Source organism: Epinephelus fuscoguttatus, linkage group LG14 (genome assembly GCF_011397635.1).
Source record: "Epinephelus fuscoguttatus linkage group LG14, E.fuscoguttatus.final_Chr_v1".
Classification (NCBI taxonomy): Eukaryota; Metazoa; Chordata; class Actinopteri; order Perciformes; family Serranidae; genus Epinephelus; species Epinephelus fuscoguttatus.
In genome coordinates, this window is record NC_064765.1 from 131,121 (window position 1) to 151,724 (window position 20,604).

Here is a 20,604-nt window from a genome sequence, read left to right on the forward strand (position 1 = left end):
TTCACTGACTCAGTGAATCTGTGGTGATGATGTTTCAGTGACTCAGTGAATCTGTGATGATGTTTCAGTGACTCAGTGAATCTGTGGTGATGATGTTTCAGTGACTCAGTGAATCTGTGGTGATGATGTTTCAGTGACTCAGTGAATCTGTGATGATGTTTCACTGACTCAGTGAATCTGTGGTGATGATGTTTCACTGACTCAGTGAATCTGTGGTGATGATGTTTCAGTGACTCAGTGAATCTGTCATGATGATGTTTCAGTGACTCAGTGAATCTGTGATGATGTTTCACTGACTCAGTGAATCTGTGGTGATGATGTTTCACTGACTGAGTGAATCTGTGATGATGTTTCACTGACTCAGTGAATCTGTGGTGATGATGTTTCAGTGACTCAGTGAATCTGTGGTGATGATGTTTCAGTGACTCAGTGAATCTGTGATGATGTTTCAGTGACTCAGTGAATCTGTGGTGATGATGTTTCAGTGACTCAGTGAATCTGTGGTGATAATGTTTCAGTGACTCAGTGAATCTGTGGTGATGATGTTTCAGTGACTCAGTGAATCTGTGATGATGATTCAATGACTCAGTGAATCTGTGGTGATGATGTTTCAGTGACTCAGTGAATCTGTGATGATGATGTTTCAGTGACTCAGTGAATCTGTGGTGATGTTTCAGTGACTCAGTGAATCTGTGGTGATAATGTTTCAGTGACTCAGTGAATCTGTGGTGATGTTTCAGTGACTCAGTGAATCTGTGGTGATGTTTCAGTGACTCAGTGAATCTGTGATGATGTTTCAGTGACTCAGTGAATCTGTGGTGATGATGTTTCAGTGACTCAGTGAATCTGTGATGATGTTTCAGTGACTCAGTGAATCTGTGATAATGTTTCACTGACTCAGTGAATCTGTGATGATGATGATTCAATGACTCAGTGAATCTGTGGTGATGATTCAATGACTCAGTGAATCTGTGATGATGTTTCAGTGACTCAGTGAATCTGTGGTGATGATTCAATGACTCAGTGAATCTGTGGTGATGATGTTTCAGTGACTCAGTGAATCTGTGATGATGTTTCACTGACTCAGTGAATCTGTGATGATGTTTCACTGACTCAATGAATCTGTGGTGATGATGTTTCAGTGACTCAGTGAATCTGTGATGATGTTTCACTGACTCAATGAATCTGTGGTGATGATGTTTCACTGACTCAGTGAATCTGTGATGATGTTTCAATGACTCAGTGAATCTGTGATGATGTTTCAGTGACTCAGTGAATCTGTGGTGATGTTTCAGTGACTCAGTGAATCTGTGATGATGTTTCACTGACTCAATGAATCTGTGGTGATGTTTCAGTGACTCAGTGAATCTGTGATGATGTTTCACTGACTCAATGAATCTGTGGTGATGATGTTTCACTGACTCAGTGAATCTGTGATGATGTTTCAATGACTCAGTGAATCTGTGATAATGTTTCAGTCACTCAGTGAATCTGTGGTGATGTTTCAGTGACTCAGTGAATCTGTGATAATGTTTCACTGACTCAGTGAATCTGTGGTGATGATGTTTCACTGACTCAGTGAATCTGTGGTGATGTTTCAGTGACTCAGTGAATCTGTGGTGATGATGTTTCACTGACTCAGTGAATCTGTGGTGATGATGTTTCAGTGACTCAGTGAATCTGTGGTGATGTTTCAGTGACTCAGTGAATCTGTGATGATGTTTCACTGACTCAGTGAATCTGTGATAATGTTTCACTGACTCAGTGTATCTGAGATGATGTTTCACTGACTCAGTGAATCTGTGGTGATGATGTTTCACTGACTCAGTGAATCTGTGGTGATGATGTTTCAGTGACTCAGTGAATCTGTGATGATGTTTCAGTGACTCAGTGAATCTGTGATAATGTTTCACTGACTCAGTGAATCTGTGGTGATGATGTTTCACTGACTCAGTGAATCTGTGGTGATGATGTTTCAGTGACTCAGTGAATCTGTGGTGATGTTTCACTGACTCAGTGAATCTGTGATGATGTTTCACTGACTCAGTGAATCTGTGATAATGTTTCACTGACTCAGTGAATCTGTGGTGATGATGTTTCACTGACTCAGTGAATCTGTGGTGATGATGTTTCAGTGACTCAGTGAATCTGTGGTGATGTTTCACTGACTCAGTGAATCTGTGGTGATGATGTTTCACTGACTCAGTGAATCTGTGATAATGTTTCACTGACTCAGTGAATCTGTGATGATGTTTCACTGACTCAGTGAATCTGTGATAATGTTTCACTGACTCAGTGAATCTGTGATGATGTTTCACTGACTCAGTGAATCTGTGATGATGTTTCAGTGACTCAGTGAATCTGTGATGATGTTTCACTGACTCAGTGAATCTGTGATGATGTTTCAGTGACTCAGTGAATCTGTGGTGATGATATTTCACTGACTCAGTGAATCTGTGGTGATGATGTTTCAGTGACTCAGTGAATCTGTGATGATGTTTCAGTGACTCAGTGAATCTGTGGTGATGATGTTTCAGTGACTCAGTGAATCTGTGGTGATAATGTTTCAGTGACTCAGTGAATCTGTGATGATGATGATTCAATGACTCAGTGAATCTGTGGTGATGTTTCAGTGACTCAGTGAATCTGTGATGATGATGATTCAATGACTCAGTGAATCTGTGATAATGATGATTCAATGACTCAGTGAATCTGTGATGATGATGATTCAATGACTCAGTGAATCTGTGATGATGTTTCAGTGACTCAGTGAATCTGTCATGATGATGTTTCAGTGACTCAGTGAATCTGTGATGATGTTTCACTGACTCAGTGAATCTGTGGTGATGATGTTTCAGTGACTCAGTGAATCTGTGATGATGTTTCAGTGACTCAGTGAATCTGTGGTGATGATGTTTCAGTGACTCAGTGAATCTGTGGTGATGATGTTTCAGTGACTCAGTGAATCTGTGGTGATGATGTTTCAGTGACTCAGTGAATCTGTGATGATGTTTCACTGACTCAGTGAATCTGTGGTGATGATGTTTCACTGACTGAGTGAATCTGTGATGATGTTTCACTGACTCAGTGAATCTGTGGTGATGATGTTTCAGTGACTCAGTGAATCTGTGGTGATGATGTTTCAGTGACTCAGTGAATCTGTGATGATGTTTCAGTGACTCAGTGAATCTGTGGTGATGATGTTTCACTGACTCAGTGAATCTGTGGTGATGATGTTTCAGTGACTCAGTGAATCTGTGGTGATGTTTCAGTGACTCAGTGAATCTGTGATGATGTTTCACTGACTCAGTGAATCTGTGATAATGTTTCACTGACTCAGTGAATCTGTGATGATGTTTCACTGACTCAGTGAATCTGTGGTGATGATGTTTCACTGACTCAATGAATCTGTGGTGATGATGTTTCACTGACTCAGTGAATCTGTGATGATGTTTCAATGACTCAGTGAATCTGTGATAATGTTTCAGTCACTCAGTGAATCTGTGGTGATGTTTCAGTGACTCAGTGAATCTGTGATAATGTTTCAGTGACTCAGTGAATCTGTGGTGATGATGTTTCACTGACTCAGTGAATCTGTGGTGATGATGATTCACTGACTCAGTGAATCTGTGGTGATGATGTTTCACTGACTCAGTGAATCTGTGGTGATGTTTCAGTGACTCAGTGAATCTGTGATAATGTTTCACTGACTCAGTGAATCTGTGGTGATGATGTTTCACTGACTCAGTGAATCTGTGGTGATGATGTTTCACTGACTCAGTGAATCTGTGGTGATGTTTCAGTGACTCAGTGAATCTGTGGTGATGATGTTTCACTGACTCAGTGAATCTGTGGTGATGATGTTTCAGTGACTCAGTGAATCTGTGGTGATGTTTCAGTGACTCAGTGAATCTGTGATGATGTTTCACTGACTCAGTGAATCTGTGATAATGTTTCACTGACTCAGTGAATCTGTGATGATGTTTCACTGACTCAGTGAATCTGTGGTGATGATGTTTCACTGACTCAGTGAATCTGTGGTGATGATGTTTCAGTGACTCAGTGAATCTGTGGTGATGTTTCAGTGACTCAGTGAATCTGTGATGATGTTTCAGTGACTCAGTGAATCTGTGATAATGTTTCACTGACTCAGTGAATCTGTGGTGATGATGTTTCACTGACTCAGTGAATCTGTGATAATGTTTCACTGACTCAGTGAATCTGTGGTGATGATGTTTCACTGACTCAGTGAATCTGTGGTGATGATGTTTCAGTGACTCAGTGAATCTGTGGTGATGTTTCACTGACTCAGTGAATCTGTGGTGATGATGTTTCACTGACTCAGTGAATCTGTGATAATGTTTCACTGACTCAGTGAATCTGTGATGATGTTTCACTGACTCAGTGAATCTGTGATAATGTTTCACTGACTCAGTGAATCTGTGATGATGTTTCAGTGACTCAGTGAATCTGTGATGATGTTTCAGTGACTCAGTGAATCTGTGATGATGTTTCACTGACTCAGTGAATCTGTGGTGATGATATTTCACTGACTCAGTGAATCTGTGGTGATGATGTTTCAGTGACTCAGTGAATCTGTGATGATGTTTCAGTGACTCAGTGAATCTGTGGTGATGATGTTTCAGTGACTCAGTGAATCTGTGGTGATAATGTTTCAGTGACTCAGTGAATCTGTGATGATGATGATTCAATGACTCAGTGAATCTGTGGTGATGTTTCAGTGACTCAGTGAATCTGTGATGATGATGATTCAATGACTCAGTGAATCTGTGATAATGATGATTCAATGACTCAGTGAATCTGTGATGATGATGATTCAATGACTCAGTGAATCTGTGATGATGTTTCAGTGACTCAGTGAATCTGTCATGATGATGTTTCAGTGACTCAGTGAATCTGTGATGATGTTTCACTGACTCAGTGAATCTGTGGTGATGATGTTTCAGTGACTCAGTGAATCTGTGATGATGTTTCAGTGACTCAGTGAATCTGTGGTGATGATGTTTCAGTGACTCAGTGAATCTGTGGTGATGATGTTTCAGTGACTCAGTGAATCTGTGATGATGTTTCACTGACTCAGTGAATCTGTGGTGATGATGTTTCACTGACTCAGTGAATCTGTGGTGATGATGTTTCAGTGACTCAGTGAATCTGTCATGATGATGTTTCAGTGACTCAGTGAATCTGTGATGATGTTTCACTGACTCAGTGAATCTGTGGTGATGATGTTTCACTGACTGAGTGAATCTGTGATGATGTTTCACTGACTCAGTGAATCTGTGGTGATGATGTTTCAGTGACTCAGTGAATCTGTGGTGATGATGTTTCAGTGACTCAGTGAATCTGTGATGATGTTTCAGTGACTCAGTGAATCTGTGGTGATGATGTTTCAGTGACTCAGTGAATCTGTGGTGATAATGTTTCAGTGACTCAGTGAATCTGTGGTGATGATGTTTCAGTGACTCAGTGAATCTGTGATGATGATTCAATGACTCAGTGAATCTGTGGTGATGATGTTTCAGTGACTCAGTGAATCTGTGATGATGTTTCAGTGACTCAGTGAATCTGTGGTGATGTTTCAGTGACTCAGTGAATCTGTGGTGATGATGTTTCACTGACTCAGTGAATCTGTGGTGATGATGTTTCAGTGACTCAGTGAATCTGTGGTGATGTTTCAGTGACTCAGTGAATCTGTGATGATGTTTCAGTGACTCAGTGAATCTGTGGTGATGATGTTTCAGTGACTCAGTGAATCTGTGATGATGTTTCAGTGACTCAGTGAATCTGTGATAATGTTTCACTGACTCAGTGAATCTGTGATGATGATGATTCAATGACTCAGTGAATCTGTGGTGATGATTCAATGACTCAGTGAATCTGTGATGATGTTTCAGTGACTCAGTGAATCTGTGGTGATGATTCAATGACTCAGTGAATCTGTGGTGATGATGTTTCAGTGACTCAGTGAATCTGTGATGATGATGATTCAATGACTCAGTGAATCTGTGGTGATGTTTCAGTGACTCAGTGAATCTGTGATGATGATGATTCAATGACTCAGTGAATCTGTGATAATGATGATTCAATGACTCAGTGAATCTGTGATGATGATGATTCAATGACTCAGTGAATCTGTGATGATGTTTCAGTGACTCAGTGAATCTGTCATGATGATGTTTCAGTGACTCAGTGAATCTGTGATGATGTTTCACTGACTCAGTGAATCTGTGGTGATGATGTTTCAGTGACTCAGTGAATCTGTGATGATGTTTCAGTGACTCAGTGAATCTGTGGTGATGATGTTTCAGTGACTCAGTGAATCTGTGGTGATGATGTTTCAGTGACTCAGTGAATCTGTGATGATGTTTCACTGACTCAGTGAATCTGTGGTGATGATGTTTCACTGACTCAGTGAATCTGTGGTGATGATGTTTCAGTGACTCAGTGAATCTGTCATGATGATGTTTCAGTGACTCAGTGAATCTGTGATGATGTTTCACTGACTCAGTGAATCTGTGGTGATGATGTTTCACTGACTGAGTGAATCTGTGATGATGTTTCACTGACTCAGTGAATCTGTGGTGATGATGTTTCAGTGACTCAGTGAATCTGTGGTGATGATGTTTCAGTGACTCAGTGAATCTGTGATGATGTTTCAGTGACTCAGTGAATCTGTGGTGATGATGTTTCAGTGACTCAGTGAATCTGTGGTGATAATGTTTCAGTGACTCAGTGAATCTGTGGTGATGATGTTTCAGTGACTCAGTGAATCTGTGATGATGATTCAATGACTCAGTGAATCTGTGGTGATGATGTTTCAGTGACTCAGTGAATCTGTGATGATGATGTTTCAGTGACTCAGTGAATCTGTGGTGATGTTTCAGTGACTCAGTGAATCTGTGGTGATAATGTTTCAGTGACTCAGTGAATCTGTGGTGATGTTTCAGTGACTCAGTGAATCTGTGGTGATGTTTCAGTGACTCAGTGAATCTGTGATGATGTTTCAGTGACTCAGTGAATCTGTGGTGATGATGTTTCAGTGACTCAGTGAATCTGTGATGATGTTTCAGTGACTCAGTGAATCTGTGATAATGTTTCACTGACTCAGTGAATCTGTGATGATGATGATTCAATGACTCAGTGAATCTGTGGTGATGATTCAATGACTCAGTGAATCTGTGATGATGTTTCAGTGACTCAGTGAATCTGTGGTGATGATTCAATGACTCAGTGAATCTGTGGTGATGATGTTTCAGTGACTCAGTGAATCTGTGATGATGTTTCACTGACTCAGTGAATCTGTGATGATGTTTCACTGACTCAATGAATCTGTGGTGATGATGTTTCAGTGACTCAGTGAATCTGTGATGATGTTTCACTGACTCAATGAATCTGTGGTGATGATGTTTCACTGACTCAGTGAATCTGTGATGATGTTTCAATGACTCAGTGAATCTGTGATGATGTTTCAGTGACTCAGTGAATCTGTGGTGATGTTTCAGTGACTCAGTGAATCTGTGATGATGTTTCACTGACTCAATGAATCTGTGGTGATGTTTCAGTGACTCAGTGAATCTGTGATGATGTTTCACTGACTCAATGAATCTGTGGTGATGATGTTTCACTGACTCAGTGAATCTGTGATGATGTTTCAATGACTCAGTGAATCTGTGATAATGTTTCAGTCACTCAGTGAATCTGTGGTGATGTTTCAGTGACTCAGTGAATCTGTGATAATGTTTCACTGACTCAGTGAATCTGTGGTGATGATGTTTCACTGACTCAGTGAATCTGTGGTGATGATGTTTCACTGACTCAGTGAATCTGTGGTGATGATGTTTCACTGACTCAGTGAATCTGTGGTGATGTTTCAGTGACTCAGTGAATCTGTGGTGATGATGTTTCACTGACTCAGTGAATCTGTGGTGATGATGTTTCAGTGACTCAGTGAATCTGTGGTGATGTTTCAGTGACTCAGTGAATCTGTGATGATGTTTCACTGACTCAGTGAATCTGTGATAATGTTTCACTGACTCAGTGAATCTGTGATGATGTTTCACTGACTCAGTGAATCTGTGGTGATGATGTTTCACTGACTCAGTGAATCTGTGGTGATGATGTTTCAGTGACTCAGTGAATCTGTGATGATGTTTCAGTGACTCAGTGAATCTGTGATAATGTTTCACTGACTCAGTGAATCTGTGGTGATGATGTTTCACTGACTCAGTGAATCTGTGGTGATGATGTTTCAGTGACTCAGTGAATCTGTGGTGATGTTTCACTGACTCAGTGAATCTGTGATGATGTTTCACTGACTCAGTGAATCTGTGATAATGTTTCACTGACTCAGTGAATCTGTGGTGATGATGTTTCACTGACTCAGTGAATCTGTGGTGATGATGTTTCAGTGACTCAGTGAATCTGTGGTGATGTTTCACTGACTCAGTGAATCTGTGGTGATGATGTTTCACTGACTCAGTGAATCTGTGATAATGTTTCACTGACTCAGTGAATCTGTGATGATGTTTCACTGACTCAGTGAATCTGTGATGATGTTTCACTGACTCAGTGAATCTGTGATAATGTTTCACTGACTCAGTGAATCTGTGATGATGTTTCAGTGACTCAGTGAATCTGTGATGATGTTTCAGTGACTCAGTGAATCTGTGATGATGTTTCACTGACTCAGTGAATCTGTGATGATGTTTCAGTGACTCAGTGAATCTGTGGTGATGATATTTCACTGACTCAGTGAATCTGTGGTGATGATGTTTCAGTGACTCAGTGAATCAGGGGTGATGTTTCAGTGACTCAGTGAATCTGTGGTGATGATGTTTCAGTGACTCAGTGAATCTGTGGTGATAATGTTTCAGTGACTCAGTGAATCTGTGATGATGATGATTCAATGACTCAGTGAATCTGTGGTGATGTTTCAGTGACTCAGTGAATCTGTGATGATGATGATTCAATGACTCAGTGAATCTGTGATAATGATGATTCAATGACTCAGTGAATCTGTGATGATGATGATTCAATGACTCAGTGAATCTGTGATGATGTTTCAGTGACTCAGTGAATCTGTCATGATGATGTTTCAGTGACTCAGTGAATCTGTGATGATGTTTCACTGACTCAGTGAATCTGTGGTGATGATGTTTCAGTGACTCAGTGAATCTGTGATGATGTTTCAGTGACTCAGTGAATCTGTGGTGATGATGTTTCAGTGACTCAGTGAATCTGTGGTGATGATGTTTCAGTGACTCAGTGAATCTGTCATGATGATGTTTCAGTGACTCAGTGAATCTGTGATGATGTTTCACTGACTCAGTGAATCTGTGGTGATGATGTTTCACTGACTGAGTGAATCTGTGATGATGTTTCACTGACTCAGTGAATCTGTGGTGATGATGTTTCAGTGACTCAGTGAATCTGTGGTGATGATGTTTCAGTGACTCAGTGAATCTGTGATGATGTTTCAGTGACTCAGTGAATCTGTGGTGATGATGTTTCAGTGACTCAGTGAATCTGTGGTGATAATGTTTCAGTGACTCAGTGAATCTGTGGTGATGATGTTTCAGTGACTCAGTGAATCTGTGATGATGATTCAATGACTCAGTGAATCTGTGGTGATGATGTTTCAGTGACTCAGTGAATCTGTGATGATGATGTTTCAGTGACTCAGTGAATCTGTGGTGATGTTTCAGTGACTCAGTGAATCTGTGGTGATAATGTTTCAGTGACTCAGTGAATCTGTGGTGATGTTTCAGTGACTCAGTGAATCTGTGATGATGATGATTCAATGACTCAGTGAATCTGTGGTGATGTTTCAGTGACTCAGTGAATCTGTGATAATGATGATTCAATGACTCAGTGAATCTGTGATGATGATGATTCAATGACTCAGTGAATCTGTGATGATGTTTCAGTGACTCAGTGAATCTGTGATGATGTTTCAGTGACTCAGTGAATCTGTCATGATGATGTTTCAGTGACTCAGTGAATCTGTGATGATGATGATTCAATGACTCAGTGAATCTGTGGTGATGATGATTCAATGACTCAGTGAATCTGTGGTGATGTTTCAGTGACTCAGTGAATCTGTCATGATGATGTTTCAGTGACTCAGTGAATCTGTCATGATGATGTTTCAGTGACTCAGTGAATCTGTGATGATGTTTCAGTGACTCAGTGAATCTGTGATAATGTTTCAGTGACTCAGTGAATCTGTGATGATGTTTCAGTGACTCAGTGAATCTGTGATAATGTTTCACTGACTCAGTGAATCTGTGATGATGTTTCAGTGACTCAGTGAATCTGTGATGATGTTTCAGTGACTCAGTGAATCTGTAATGATGATGATTCAATGACTCAGTGAATCTGTGGTGATGATGTTTCAGTGACTCAGTGAATCTGTGATGATGATTCAATGACTCAGTGAATCTGTGGTGATGATGTTTCAGTGACTCAGTGAATCTGTGATGATGATTCAATGACTCAGTGAATCTGTGGTGATGATGTTTCAGTGACTCAGTGAATCTGTGATGATGATGTTTCAGTGACTCAGTGAATCTGTGGTGATGTTTCAGTGACTCAGTGAATCTGTGGTGATAATGTTTCAGTGACTCAGTGAATCTGTGGTGATGTTTCAGTGACTCAGTGAATCTGTGGTGATAATGTTTCAATGACTCAGTGAATCTGTGGTGATGTTTCAGTGACTCAGTGAATCTGTGGTGATGTTTCAGTGACTCAGTGAATCTGTGATGATGATGATTCAATGACTCAGTGAATCTGTGGTGATGATGTTTCAGTGACTCAGTGAATCTGTGATGATGATTCAATGACTCAGTGAATCTGTGGTGATGATGTTTCAGTGACTCAGTGAATCTGTGGTGATGTTTCAGTGACTCAGTGAATCTGTGGTGATGTTTCAGTGACTCAGTGAATCTGTGGTGATGTTTCAGTGACTCAGTGAATCTGTGGTGATAATGTTTCAGTGACTCAGTGAATCTGTGGTGATAATGTTTCAGTGACTCAGTGAATCTGTGGTGATAATATTTTAGAAGTTAAGAGCTTCCACCTCTGTCAGTGAAATAAGAGGCGTCTTTAAGAGGACAGATGAGGGCAGGTCCGTCGTCCCTCTGAAAAACAACTCGTGACATTTCAGAGATAATTGACACTGAGGTTTTTTTCCTCCTCGCAGCTTCGCTCCCGCAGCCCTTCATTTTCCCAGGAGTGATCCCACTCGCTGCGGTGAAGTGCTCTTCTCAGTGCTGTCATCAGAAAGGTCAGATCCAGAGACAGAAATAAGACAGAGATCCTTCTCGCTGTTTGAACCGAGACACTGCGCTGACCTTTCACAGTGTATCAGCCTCAAGAAGCCGTCGAAGCGTAGGAGGGAACACGACGCATGTTGGTCGGAGTGTGTTTATACAACAGAAGGAAGGACGAGACGCTGAGACAGGAAACACTCACAGTTATAACACTCGCTCCGAATTCTTCTTCTCTGAAAGAGGACCTGTTCTTCATACATGACTTTAATGTTTCTACGAGAATATGTTAACATACTTTAACATTTATCCCACTCGTCCCGTCTGTGCTGAAATACCTGGATTCACCGTCTGTCTGAGACACGCTGTTTCAGCACCTGTCTCTTTAACACCTGGGACAGTCTGCTCTGATTGGTCAGCATCTCTGGTCCTTCTGATGCAGCCTCCAGCTCAGACGAGAAATACTGCAGATACAGATGTATTTATCTGTTTATACAGGAGGAAATATTTTCTCTACGAAACACTACAAGCATTAATATCTGTCCATTATTTCTCATTAAACTGTGACATTAAAGAACTGTGCGTCTGCTCAGAACTGCTTTATATCGGTCCTCTGTTGATTTACTCAGGTTCTGTTTCTTCTACTTTAAATACCAAACTCTTTATTCACTATAATTTATCGCTTAAATTTTAATCTCATCTCCACTTTGATCAGCTGATTTTCTTCCTGTGACTTAATTTACATTGTAGGAAACACTGTTGGATACAGATGTGTCTCAGCATCAGTAAAAACCAGCAGCTGCTCTCAGCTGAGTACGGTGGCCCGGAGAGTTTAAACTAGCACTTTCAGCTGAGTACAGTGTCCTGGATAGTTCAAACTACTGCTCTCAGCTGAGTATGGTGGCACGGGGAGCTCAAACTACTGCTTTCAGCTGAGTACGGTGTCCCGGAGAGTTCAAACTACTGCTCTCAGCTGAGTACGGTGTCCCGGAGAGTTCAAACTACTGCTTTCAGCTCAGTACGGTGGCCCAGAGAGTTTAAACTACTGCTTTCAGCTCAGTACGGTGGCCCAGAGAGTTTAAACTACTGCTCTCAGCTGAGTATGGTGGCACGGGGAGTTCAAACTACTGCTTTCAGCTGAGTACGGTGTCCCGGAGAGTTCAAACTACTGCTCTCAGCTGAGTACGGTGTCCCGGAGAGTTCAAACTACTGCTTTCAGCTCAGTACGGTGGCCCAGAGAGTTTAAACTACTGCTTTCAGCTCAGTACGGTGGCCCAGAGAGTTTAAACTACTGCTCTCAGCTGAGTACGGTGTCCCGGAGAGTTCAAACTACTGCTTTCAGCTCAGTACGGTGGCCCAGAGAGTTTAAACTACTGCTTTCAGCTGAGTACAGTGGCCCGGAGAGCTCAAAGCACTGCTCTCAGCTGAGTACGGTGGCCCGGAGAGCTCAAAGCACTGCAACTTGAAAAGACGCAATCATAAAATCAAAACATAAGAAAAACATGTGAAGCGCTGAACTCTGCAAAGTTAGAAAACAACCACAGACAGAAACACGGACACGCCTCAGGTCCCACCAAAAAACCTACATTTTATCACATTTTCAAACATCACGGTTGGACAGACAGCTTCAATAACTGCACAAGTCAGAAACAACAAACCTGTCAGAGCCATGTGCTTCACTTTTTACTGTCCCCTGGAAACTGTTGTGGTCTGCTCGCAGCAGGTTTCTGCGTTTACATGTGTTTTGTTTGTTTATATTTGTTTTGTTTGTTTACATGTTTTTGTTTAACAAGTTTTTGTATGTTTACATATGTTTTGTTTGTTTGCATGTTTTTGTTTAACATGTTTTTGTTGGTTTACATATATTTTGTTTGTTTACATGTGTATTGTTTGTTATGTTTTTGTTTAACATGTTTTGTTTGTTTATATGTGTTTTGTTTGTTAACATGTTTTTGTTTAACAAGTTTTTGTATGTTTACATATGTTTTGTTTGTTTGCATGTTTTTGTTTAACATGTTTTGGTTGGTTTACATATATTTTGTTTGTTTACATGTGTATTGTTTGTTATCATGTTTTTGTTTAACATGTTTTGTTTGTTTATATGTGTTTTGTTTGTTAACATGTTTTTGTTTAACAAGTTTTTGTATGTTTACATATGTTTTGTTTGTTTGCATGTTTTTTTTTAACATGTTTTGGTTGGTTTACATATATTTTGTTTGTTTACATGTGTATTGTTTGTTAACATGTTTTTGTTTAACAAGTTTTTGTATGTTTACATATGTTTTGTTTGTTTGCATGTTTTTGTTTAACATGTTTTGGTTGGTTTACATATATTTTGTTTGTTTACATGTGTATTGTTTGTTAACATGTTTTTGTTTAACAAGTTTTTGTATGTTTACATATGTTTTGTTTGTTTGCATGTTTTTGTTTAACATGTTTTGGTTGGTTTACATATATTTTGTTTGTTTACATGTGTATTGTTTGTTATCATGTTTTTGTTTAACATGTTTTGTTTGTTTATATGTGTTTTGTTTGTTAACATGTTTTTGTTTAACATGTTTTTGTTGGTTTACATATATTTTGTTTGTTTACATGTGTATTGTTTGTTATCATGTTTTTGTTTAACATGTTTTGTTTGTTTATATGTGTTTTGTTTGTTAACATGTTTTTGTTTAACAAGTTTTTGTATGTTTACATATGTTTTGTTTGTTTGCATGTTTTTGTTTAACATGTTTTGGTTGGTTTACATATATTTTGTTTGTTTACATGTGTATTGTTTGTTAACATGTTTTTGTTTAACAAGTTTTTGTATGTTTACATATGTTTTGTTTGTTTGCATGTTTTTGTTTAACATGTTTTGGTTGGTTTACATATATTTTGTTTGTTTACATGTGTATTGTTTGTTATCATGTTTTTGTTTAACATGTTTTGTTTGTTTATATGTGTTTTGTTTGTTAACATGTTTTTGTTTAACATGTTTTTGTTGGTTTACATATATTTTGTTTGTTTACATGTGTTTTGTTTGTTTACATATGTATTGTTTGTTTACATATGTTTTGTTTGTTTACATGTCAATCAATCAATTTTATTTATAAAGCCCAATATCACAAATCACAATTTGCCTCACAGGGCTTTACAGCATACGACATCCCTCTGTCCTTATGACCCTCACAGCTGATCAGGAAAAACTCCCCAAAAAACCCTTTAACGGGGAAAAAACGGTAGAAACCTCAGGAAGAGCAACTGAGGAGGGATCCCTCTTCCAGGACGGACAGACGTGCAATAGATGTCGTACAGAACAGATCAGCATAATAAATTAACAGTAATCCATATGACACAGGGAGAGAGAGAGAGAGAGAGAGAGAGAGAGATGCAGGTAATGACAGTAGCTTACAACAACATTATTGAAAGTAATAATATTATAGTTATAGTTCTGGCTACTGCGGTACAATATGTTGAAAGTATGTATTAATACCTGGCAGTATACATGTGTGACAATAGTCATGTGTGTATAATAACAGTAGAAGTATGACTAATGACTAATGATGGCAGCAGCAGCAGCAGGAGGCATCTGGCAGGACCACGGCAGCAGCACAACCACACACGTCATGCTGTCCAGGCACCGCTGTGATATGAGTTAATCTGAGAGACAGTGGAGCACAAAGGCTCCGGAGAAGAAGCCGAGTTAGTGACATCCAGAATGGCCGGGTTAGCTAGATGCAGTAATAGGATACGAGAGAGAGAGAGAGAGAGAGAGAGAAGGGGAGAAGGGGCCCGGTGTATTATAGGGGGGTCCTCCGGCAGACTAGGCCTAAGTCAGCCTAACTAGGGGCTGGTACAGGGCAAGCCTGAGCCAGCCCTAACTATAAGCTTTATCAAAGAGGAAAGTCTTAAGTCTAGTCTTAAATGTGGAGACGGTGTCTGCCTCCCGGACCGTAACAGGAAGATGATTCCACAGGAGAGGAGCCTGATAGCTACATGTGTATTGTTTGTTTTTGTTTAACATGTGTTGTTTGTTTACGTGCTTTGTTTGTTTACATGTGTGTTTGTTTACATGTTTTTGTTTAACATGTTTTTGTATGTTTACATATGTTTTGTTTGTTTACATGCTTTTGTTTGTTTACATGTTTTTGTTTAACATGTTTTTGTATGTTTACATATGTTTTGTTTGTTTGCATGTTTTTGTTGGTTTACATATCTTTTGTTTGTTTACATGTGTATTGTTTGTTATCATGTTTTTGTTTAACATGTTTTGTTTGTTTACATGTGTTTTGTTTGTTAACATGTTTGGTTTGTTTACATATGTTTTGTTTGTTTACATGTGTTTTGTTTGTTAACATGTTTGGTTTGTTTACATATGTTTTGTTTGTTTACATGTGTATTGTTTGTTTACATGTTTTTGTTTAACATGTGTTTGTTTATATGTGTTTTGTTTGTTTACATGTGTTTATTTACATGTTTTTGTTTGTTTACACGTGTTTTGTTTCTTTACATGTGTTTATTTGTTTACATGTGTTTTTGGTTTTCTTACATGTTTGTTTGTTTAGATGTTTTTGTATGTTTACACCTGTTTTGTTTGTTCACATGTTTTTTGTTTGTTTACATGTTTTGTTTCTTTATGGGTTTTGTTTGTTTACATGTTTTTGTTTGTTTGCATGTTTTGTATATTTTGTTTTTATGGTTTTAATCTTGTTGTTTTGTTGGAGAAAATTAGCATTAGCATCATCACAGTTCATAACAGCTTTAAATGCACAATGCTAACCTTGCTAGCAGCTAGCAGTAGGGTTAGCTCCACCCTCTCATCTAAATATGATCACTTCTGGCTCCAAAAGACCAAGATGGTGAAGGCCAAAATGACAAACCTGAGGCTTCAAAACGGGAGTCCACAAACCAGCAGGTAACGGATCACGGTGTTTACGTTGATTATTCTCACGTATTAAGCTGCAGTGTGTTGAACCTCCAGGGCCACCGTACTGACATCATTAAACGCCAAAGCTTCACTGCGAGCGTCACAGCACAGGGACAATAAATTAGAGAGGTTTTAGAATTTTGAAAAGGTTTATTGTGCAATTTAGGCTTCCAGTATTTTAAAAAATATCATGTCTGCGACAAGCGACACACGTCTAAAATATTCCGCTCATTATTATTAATATTATTATTTCCTTTTTCTTCAGTAACAAAATGGACGACCATTAACTTCCTGCCAGCATATTACTCCAATAAGTGAAATAGAACACCATCAACAACATCTTATAACCTATTAAAGAACATCGAATAAAGTGATGAAGGCTGTCCTCATCATCATCATAAAATACATCATAGCTATTATTACAAAGTGCGTCACCAAAACTACAGCGATCAACATACAGTCATCATTTACACCTAAAGTTTATGTAAAAACTGTGCACAGAAAACAGCAGCTACCATCAGTAGTTGTAGTAATATGGCACACAGGGGCTAAATACTTAAGACAGCATTTAGAAACGTCCGTCCAGATCACATGACGATGACGTCCCAGGCATCTGGACGGCGAGGGTTTGGAGCCAGAGAAACAAAATAATTTATTAAAATCACAAACAGAGACGAGAACAAACCATCAGATACTCTGACTTCAAAAACATGAGTGCTGCCTGGAGGTTAGAAACAGTTTGATCATGTTCAGGCAGCGTCTCGTAAAAACAAAATAACTTCAATCATCTGCCTGATATGTGACGATGTCATACGTGACATGAGAAGAACCTCCCACATCAGCGTGGAAGCGTTAAAACAGTAACATGACTCTGGCTCCAAGCCGCTGAGCTGGGGTTTGGAAATCTGTTTTTCTACCTGTCTCTAAACTGGCTCCGGCTCTTTCTATCATCAAGTTCTTCTACTGGACTTTACTGTCATTCATCCCCGTGTGGACACACTCACAGGGACAGAGGACGACTCAGGACGACAGCTCCTTCAGTTGGAGTCCTCCATCTCTGCCGCTGACACCTGTTCGTCCACGCTGACATCCGACTGGTCCACATCTGGAACAAACACATTCTGGTTTAAAATCTGAGTTTCAGACCAGACGTACTCTTGACAGGACTTATGTTATGACACTCCGCACAGTCATCGACCCAAAAACAAGTCTGTACTGTCAACAGCCATGCCAGCGGCTCAGTGAGGCATCAGCCGGCTAACACGCTCACTGTAGACGTCTTCAGACAGGAGAAGCCCTGCCCAAATTTTTATTAACCATGACCCATCATAGATCTTTGAGAGAGTTTTTTAGCTCTGAGCGCCAGACGAACCATGAGCGACGTACGTGAACAACGTACGCAGCACTGTTAGCCATTAGCTATTAGCCAAACAACAGCTCGTAACAAAGAAGATGGACCAACAGTAAAGTCCAGGATTTACTGAGTGTAAATGTGACGGAAAAACGACACGATTTAAACTCTTCAACAGTACGTGATGCTGCTGATTGACCTACAGTCCGTCTGTTCAGTGTTCGTGTTGGCGGTGTGAAAGCAAACAGAGAAAAAAACTGTTTACCGTCTGTAACTGTGAAGAGAGCGCATCATCTCATCAGCACAAAGAACGACAGGGAGTCAGTACAGGAAATGACCTTTTATGGCTTTAATCAATCAATCAATCAATCAATCAATCAACCTTTATTTGAATTCTGAGGATCACTGAGAACAAGTCCTCATTTACAATGATGCTGAATGTACAACAACCATAAAAACAATATATAACAACAATACAATAAAAATTAAACAGAGACAAATTAAAAGCAATTACACTCATAAGTAAAATGGTTAACCAACAAGGATTTGAATTGACCAGGCTGTACAAACGTTTCCAACTTCAGTGCATGCTGCAAAATGTTCCAACTGTGAGCTGCACGGAAGCTAAATGCAGTTTTTCCAAATTCAGTATGTGGACATGGTACTTCCAGCATAAGAAAATCAGAGGAGCGGGTCGGGTATCTACCACTTCGCCGCCTCAATAAGGAGCTTTGGTAATAAGGAAGCCTTCCAATAAGGGCTTTATAAACAAAGAGAAACCAATGCCTATCATGTCTGACAGACAGGGAAGTCCACCCAAGTTTTTTGTACAAGATACAATGATGAGTAGAATAACTGTCACCGGTGACAAATCTTAAAGCTGAGTGGTAAACAGCATCAAGTGATTTTAGGGTGGAAGCAGATGCATGTTGATAAATGACACCACCATAATCCAAAACTGACATCATCATAATAATAATAATAATAATAATAATAATACATTTTATTTATACAGCACTTTTACAGCTCTTAAAGACGCTTTACATTTAAAACCAAAGAAAAGAAGTACATACATGTAAGTGCAAAGACATAAACAGAAGACAAGGACAATATAAAACAACAAGGTGCAAAAGCGTAGTGCAAAACAAAGAAAAGAAGGGCACATGAGGAACCGAGAACGAAAAGCTAATGTTTAAAAGTTAAAAGCGGATTTGAAAAGGTGGGTTTTGAGGAGTGATTTGAAGGTGGATGGATCTGGACAGTCGCGGATGTGTATAGGGAGGGTGTTGCAGAGGGAGGGGGCGGCTATGGAGAAGGCTCTGCCGCCCCAGGTTCGGTGCTTGGTCCTGTGTGGAGGTGAGAGGAGGTTTTTGATGGATGATCAAAGGTTGCGGGAGGGAGTGTGGTGGTGGAGCATGTCCGTGAGGTAGGAGGGGGCCTGGCTGTGGAGGGCTTTGTGGGTGAGGAGGAGGATCTTGAAATTGATTCTGTACAGGACAGGGAGCCAGTGTAGGTTTTGCAGGACAGGGGTTATATGCTCACGGGAGCTGGTGTGGGTGAGGAGGCAGGCAGCAGAGTTTTGGATGTACCGAAGTTTGTTGAGGACTTTGGGTGATGAGCCGTAGAGGATGCTGTTGCAGTAGTCCAGTCTTGAGGTGAGGAAAGCATGGATGAGAGTTTCAGCAGCAGAGAAGGAGAGTAATGGACGGAGACGGGCAACATTTCTAAGGTGAAAGAAGGCAGTTTGGGCGAGGCAGCTAATGTGATGTTCAAATGAGAGGTTATTGTCGAAGATGATACCAAGGATGAATGGGGAGGGACAGAGGGTGGTGTTGTCAATGCTGAGGGTGAAGTTTTGTGTTGATGTAGAGAAGGTGGGTTTTGATTTGGGAGGCGACAACATGTTCCAGAATTTTTGACAGAAAGGGGAGATTCAAGATGGGACAGAAATTTGAGATGACGTCAGGGTCCAGGTCGGGTTTTTTGAGGATGGGGGTGACAGCGGCCAGTTTCAGGGATTGAGGGATAGAGCCAGAGGTGAGGGAGGAGTTAATGATGGTAGTGATGAGTGGGGAGATTGTTGGGAGGCAGACTTTGATGATGGAGGATGGTATGGGGTCCAAGGTGCAGGTGGAGCTCTTCATCTTGGAGATGATGGGGAGGAGTTCCAGGGGGGAGACAGGGATGAAGTGTGACAGTGGTTGAGTGGTGGTGGAAGCGGTGAGCGGCAGAGAGACTGAGATGGGGGGGGGGGCGATCTTTGATTAAAAAAATGCCAGGAAGGAGTTGCATGTGTCAGTTGTGATGGAGGAGAGGGTGTTGTCGCAGGGTTTGAGGAGTTTATTGATGGTGGACAAGAGAGTCTTTGGGTTATTGGAGCCAGAGTGAATGAGTTGTTAGTAGTAGTTGGACCGGGCGGCAGTGAGGGCGTCTTTGTAGTTTGAAAGGTGGTCTGTATAGGCATGGAGATGGATTGTGAAACTGGTTTTCTTGTAAAGTCTTTCAAGCTGGCGCTTATGGGTTTTCATGTGACGGAGTTCAGGAGTGTACCAGGGAGATGAGTGAGTGAATGAGACAGTTTTGGTTTTTAAGGGAGCCAGTTTGTCGAGGCAGAGGGACAGTGTGTTGTTGTAGTGGGTGACCAGGTCAGAGGGGTTTGGGGTCAGCGGGGTGATGAATGTGGACAGAGTATTTGCCAGTGAGTCAGAGAAAGCAGAGGGGGAGATGGACTTGATATTTCTGAAGGATATAATGCGTTTGAGTTTTGGGGGAGGGAGTGGGGTCTTGAAGTCCGCAGTGATGGCCAGGTGATCCGAGATGTGGAGGTTGGTACTGGAGAGTGGGAGGAGGGTGAGACCGGCGGAGCAGACTAGGTCCAGGATGTGGCCATGACAGTGGGTGGGGAAGTTGACATGCTGGGTGAAGTGAAGGCAGTGGAGCAGTTCCAGGTCTATAGTACTTTTGCAGTTTGGATCATCGATGTGGATATTGAAGTCCCCCAGCAGGAGAATTGAGGGGGATACGGTGGATAGCTGGGTGCGGAATTCGGCGAGGTC

General features: G+C 40.5%; 2 protein-coding genes across 3 annotated transcripts in view; both read right to left on the minus strand.

Moving 5' to 3' along the window:
- Positions 1 to 20,604, minus strand: part of si:dkey-177p2.6 (uncharacterized protein LOC568712 homolog) — a 208,984-nt gene that overhangs the window by 89,783 nt on the left and 98,597 nt on the right. The window lies entirely within an intron of this gene.
- The window catches only part of LOC125900658 (protein LBH-like), a 28,559-nt gene continuing 24,313 nt past the window's right edge, over positions 16,359 to 20,604 (minus strand). The window contains exon 4 of the mRNA XM_049595800.1: positions 16,359 to 17,302. Coding sequence (XP_049451757.1) covers positions 17,235 to 17,302 — 68 coding nt within the window. The 3' untranslated portion in view covers positions 16,359 to 17,234. The remainder of the gene's footprint in view (positions 17,303 to 20,604) is intronic.